The sequence below is a fragment of the Orbicella franksi genome, chromosome 2, assembly GCF_964199315.1.
Source record: "Orbicella franksi chromosome 2, jaOrbFran1.1, whole genome shotgun sequence".
Taxonomy (NCBI): domain Eukaryota; kingdom Metazoa; phylum Cnidaria; class Anthozoa; order Scleractinia; family Merulinidae; genus Orbicella; species Orbicella franksi.
In genome coordinates, this window is record NC_138146.1 from 37420270 (window position 1) to 37426269 (window position 6000).

Sequence of the window (6000 nt, forward strand, 5' to 3'; positions counted from 1 at the left end):
CTTGTGCAGTGGAGAACTAGTGAGGCTCAGCATAGCATTTATGAAAAACAGCAAAAATTACCTCTGATTTTGTGTTCTTTTCTTCATATCCCTAAACAAATTCATTACAGATTGAAATATAGAAAAATGTCTTCTACTATTCACCACAAAAATACAAATGTTGTTACACTCCTGTGCCAACAGGCTGAAGACAGATGGCAAAAGTTTCATTTTTGCTGTTTTCTGTAAATTTAAAATTAAACTCCCTGAATGGGAGCTGAAGTAAAGCAACATCCTATACCAAGCAAGATCTAATCAGGAAAACAGAGAATCTGCTCACAATCTACATAATGTACAGTGTCATTAATAACAAGATCACCTTGTATCGTGAGCTTGTTTTGCTGAAATTAACATTTCAGTAATTATTGACGACAGTGTGACTATGGGCAAAAGACACGGCTGAACACCTTTCTCAAGGCATAGTATTCAGGTGTCTTGCAGCCTTTTGTCGTGGAAGTGGGCTGTTGAATAACATTTTCCTGAATTAGTGAATTTGAATAGGAGACCCCCTAACTTCAGCTATTGTCAGAGAGAATTCTCAGTTATAAATTCAAGGATGCTTTAATAGAAGCGAAGTGTTGTGTAACTCAATATAACAGCTAGACTGGTTTGTTAGTGTAGAGTTAGTAGTTTTTGAATCTCTTCCAGTCTGTGAAAGCAGTATGTTTTATTTTTACTGTTGTTTTATTCCTTGCTGTTGTAGAAGTGCAGGCAAATAATGCTGCTGTAAAGGCCTTACTTAAAAAAAATTCTTGAAGTTCTTGTTTTCAAAGAAGGCTTTTCTCCTTCATGAAGAACGTTTTCATCTGGTTTCCAAGCTGTGCTTGAGACCTTTCTCGTTTCAAGACAATCATTTGAAGTATTTCTCTCAAAATAAGGTTAGACAGGCTCATTCAATAACTTGAAGATATTTGTATGACATTTCTTGTTTGTTACTTATAGTAAGTGGTGATAGTTCACTGTAAGTTTTGTATATAATAATATTGTGGTCTCTTACAGATAGGAACTGCATACTATAGCTTTAGTGTTCAGGGTCATGTCACCTTAATTCAATACTTCTGAGTCATAATTCAACCTTTTGTACCATGCAATAGAAACAAACAACCAATCAGAAGCCAGGAGAGCTGTTGTAGATTTGATGGTATTATATCCAACTGTGCCATCATGCTCCGTGCGTGTATGGCACATTGATTGTGCTGGCCACTGTATTTTCTATGGCATGGTATAAATTAGTTATGCTCTCATGGTATACCATGGAATATCGTAGTTGTCACTTGTATTTTCTCGGTGTACTCACTCACCTAAAGGCTCATAAATACACTGAGAAAATTCAAGTGTCTTGTGAGCTATTCCATGGTGCACCACTCAACGGTTGCATAACAAGTATGAATAGTTCCTGTGTGGCTTTTTGCCCAAGCCTTAACTGCAATTCATTTTGGTGACCTCATTGAGATGGACAGCTGCATCACAATCCAAAATGGATTTACAGTGATGAAATAAAGAGTCCTATAGTGTATGTATTATGCAAACTTTAACTGACACTTTTGTACTTGATAGTAAAATGTGTCCAGCTTTTCAAATACACTGTGCTAATTATTTCGATAATTATGTCAAGCTGGAAAAACAAGACTGTAAAACCTCAAAAAAATAAATTTCTTTCTGTAAATACCCTGCAGGATGTATTTGTGTTGTTTCGTTCTACTAGCCTGCATAGCTGGCAGTTTTGTTGAGTTTTGACGGAAAGAGACAGAAACAAGTGGTGGATCCACAAGAACAAATGACAGACCTGTGTGGGGAGGAGTGAGAGGAAAAACTCCCTCCTCCCCATTCCTCTTGAGGCTTCTTGCACCACTTATTTGTCTCTCACACCAGCAAAATTCCAAGAAAAACCTACTAGCTATGCAAGCTATTCTTCTACAGCATTTCACAAAATATTAAATAAATCCTTCTTAGCCAGCGATTGACCTGTTTTTGTAATCTCAATATGATCCAAGTTGGCATTTGCAAAAAATTTATATTAAATCAGAAATTTTGTTACCAGTTTCTGTAATCAATGGTAAACAAACAGTGGTGTTACAGAAAAGGTAGCATTGAGAAAAACTGTCTCAAGATGGAACCTTTTGGAAATTAAACTTAAGGGAAATGATCAAATAACCCTTGACCTGGTAGATGTTGGGCAAGAAAGTTGTACTTGCACATAATAAATACTTCAAAATAAATTTTGTTAACCCTTTCACTACTGAATTGAAGTGGCCAAAAGCAGCAATCAGAAATAACGCAACCAAAAGAAGCCTTGATAATGACTATGTTTGTCTGTTTGTCCTGGCCTGTCCCAAAAAATTTCACAAATGCTGAAAATCAACAACAAATCCTTAAAAAATATGATAAAACTTATGACATTTTTTTGTTCAGAGAGTTAACATAGCAACCCAACTTTGCTGGGCCTCTTTAAGGAATGTAGCTTCTATTTACCACACAAATAAGAGCACTGATCAAAGGTAAACAGACTTGTGGAAATTATTTGTATTTTTGTCCCACCAAGAAAATAAAATGTTTACTTGATTTGTGAAATATTTAAAAGTAAACTAAGTCCGACATGCTTAGATTTGAGGCAAAGAACCAAAACAGACTCTTGTTTCAAGTTAAATTATGTCACCTATTGCCCTGATCTTCACACCTGTAACAAATATCAACTAAAGGCAATTTCATCCATAACACAAGAAGATGCAGCCACAAAAGGTGTTCCAGTTCCAGTTGTCAGACATGGGCTATTTCAAACAGATGCAGTTACTGAAATAAGCATGGGAAAATGGATGGATATTTGCAACTCTCACAGGACATTTCTTCAGTGCCATGAAACAGGTGGAAATCTGTTCAGGAGCAGAGGCCAAAACTAAGAATACATCAGAAAGTCGTTAAAAAGCATTAAGGCACCATCAAATGGTACCGGGTAATGCACAAAAATTGTCTTTGTGGTTAAATCGTTAAAAGTGTAAGTGTCGTAAGGTTTTATGAGGCAGTGGCTCTCCTTTCTTTCTTGAGAAGCTTTCCCAGCTACATGAAGTATCTTAAAACTAATTTAATTATTATTATTCTAGCCAACTTTTCACCAGAGTTTCCTAACCATGCGTAATTGCTAGCCCATTGTCAAAATGACAGATTAGGCTGTGACACCACCCTGCTCACAACACTTTCACTTTTACTTCAACATGATGTCAATCCTTCAAAAATAAATAAAACATTATTCACAACTGGCCACTTGGGAATTGTTGTAAAAATATGTCATTGTGGTATTTCTGGAAAAGTTTCAGATGTTCCTCCTTTTCTCTAAGATTCATCTGCCGGTTGTCAATGATATAGCTCATAAGCTTGTTCAAGGAAAGACTTGTTGTCAATGTGGTTTGGTTTCTGTACTCTGCAACCGACACTTGTTGACAAACTGTGGATGGCAGGGGTGGGCACATTCCTTTCTGTGCGTATGACATGTGTCTCCTGAAATCCCCTTTGAGGTGAGCTGGCACAATAAACATCTGCTGTTGATTCCTCACCATGAATGAAACCAATTTTTCACCAGAACCCTTGGAGAGAAAGAAATGCAATAGAGTGGCCAGTCCAATATAAGACTCAGTGGTCAACAGAATGTCTCAAAACTCACTGTCTTATTCATTAAAAACAGGTAAACCAACCTGAAAAAGGTCTTGTCTTTGCCCCTAGTACATGTAAGTTTTTGCAATTCATAATAATTATTTAATTATTAACACTGTAAGTTACAGTGTATATGGAAATTGAAATTGGGATGCACAGTCATCTACTGCCTACAATTGTAGTGCATTAGAGGTCTGTTTTCAAACCCTGGATGGGGTAATTTTGTCATGTTAAGCAAGAAAAAAAGCCTCTTCACCCAGGTGCATATTTCCAACTCCTACTTAAATAGGCTTAGTGAATGAGTACACCCACCTTACATTTGACGTCTCTTGGTAAGATAGCACCCATAAACCTCTTGATGATGAACCTGCCACTGTTTGCACCTACAGACTGCCCCAGGAAGTTCAACAATTTTCTCAGGTGTTTTCTTTGACTTGTTTGCAGCATCAAGATCAACATTCGCAGAAGTGTAACAGCCTTTGTCCAATCATTAGCCAAAGCACACAGAACACCATCTACCAAGTCTGTTAGGTTTGAAGGAATCAGGGAATCAACTAGGGAACCATAATACTGTAACAGAATCTGTTGAATTCCTGCCTCCTTGGCATTCATCAGATTTGAATAGCCCACATTGCCTCGCTGCGGCAGAGGGAAGTCTCTCTGTAACTGAATACATTCCATCCCTAGTGTCACCCAAACATTGTTCCACTCTGAGTTGTCTGCAGTTTCTTTATTGCAGCCAATATGTTGTGGATACTGAACGCATGGTTCCGGAACACTGTTTGAAATTACTATCACTTCTTCCCTATCATCTGTAAATGCTTGAGTCAATATGTCCTCAAGAAAGGGCACATCTGTAAGTTGAAGGAGTCGAGATAGAGCCACTTCAAACCAGACCTTGCTGATGAAATCTCCTTGGTAAGTTGAGCTGGATGTTGTTGCCAGCTTATTCTTTCTGTGTGAAAACAGAGAAGCAACCAGTAACCTCCATACACTTTCAGGGGTACTATCATGAAACATGATTTCTAAAAGAAAAAGGGGTGTCCACTCACGACAGGAGACACAGCATGTGTGTGTCCACCTACTGATCGGGAGTGTCAGTACTTAACAAGGCGTCTGTTTGCAGAGGTTCAACTTTACTGTTATTGCATATTCAAAGCATAAAGACCACATTTATAATCATGAGTTGCATTTAGTCTAAATTAATTTTGGATGACCACAAGGAAATTAGTCACAGGACTTCTCACAGTAAAAAGGAATGCTTGTGTGATGCATGTTGACAGTCAGGGACAAATTACCACCCCACCCCCACCCCTTTTCCCCCCTTCTCCTGTTGCTTCTTCAAATTTGTTGACATTATTGAACGAAACCTGAAAAAACACGCTTACAAGTATCTGACAGCTTCTATCAGGTCCCTTTATAAATAAAGCTTATTGCCATTTAAACATTTTTAAAATAGCCACGTACCTTAAGCCAAGTCCTGCATCTAAACTGAGTCGTCGTCGCTTCTTTGGTATTTCTTCTTTCCTCGTAAGCTTATTTACAGAAACAACCTCTGGAGATTCTGTTGGCATGAGCAAATCGGCGAATCGCTTTTGTGCCCTTGGTGTAAAACTTATCGACTTTCTTCTGGCTGCTTTTTTCTCCTTTTGAACAACAAGACTTCTCCTTCTACTCGCTTTTCTTTCAACTTGAACCGGTGAAGTAATCGCACGTTCCACTGTGCCGTTTCCGGACGAAAATCTGTATAATCTGTTGTTATCCTCGAAACTGTCTCTTTTGCTGTTCTCCACGGTCACGCACTCAATGACTCTTTTCTCCAACAAAATCTGACACAGAGATCGAACCTGACTACGAGTAGCATCTTTGGACAAATGAGGATTACTCTGGACGTAAGCATGGAGAACTTCAACAAAATCTCCACCGCGAAAACAATTCTCGTAGTACTGAAATTTCCATCGCCTTCGACGTTGTTCGACCTTCGTTTGAAGATGTTCGATTAGCTCGTTCCAGATTTTCGTCGCCTTGAATGGTGCACGATCTACGACATCGTCATTACCTCCGTAGTTACAGTTTTTGTTCTCAGTCATAATATATGTGACATTTCAGACCTCAAAAGGATCTTCAGATCTAGCCAAATATTTGCCGCGGGCAAAAACTATTTGAATCAACCGCCAAGCGAAGCGAACTCTTAAATCTGCATATGGACGAGAATTACCGGAACCGAGTAAAACTTTCCATTTCCAGTCTTTCTTCGGGGCCGAGGGAGATCAACAGCCCTTTTCACGATTAATTTTTCTCATTTGCATTACAATG

The 6000-nt window shown here is 38.5% G+C and overlaps 1 protein-coding gene across 1 annotated transcript; it reads right to left on the reverse strand.

Moving 5' to 3' along the window:
* Positions 1-48: 48 nt before the first annotated feature.
* LOC145479677 (DEP domain-containing protein 7-like) lies at positions 49-5793 on the reverse strand. Its single transcript, XM_081458102.1, has 3 exons — positions 5152-5793; positions 3997-4639; positions 49-3617 (listed from the first exon to the last, which is right to left on the reverse strand). Exons 1-3 carry the CDS (start codon positions 5772-5774, stop codon positions 3285-3287), a joined length of 1599 nt encoding a protein of 532 aa, XP_081314228.1. The 5' UTR covers positions 5775-5793; the 3' UTR covers positions 49-3284.
* Between the last annotated feature and the right edge of the window lie 207 nt (positions 5794-6000).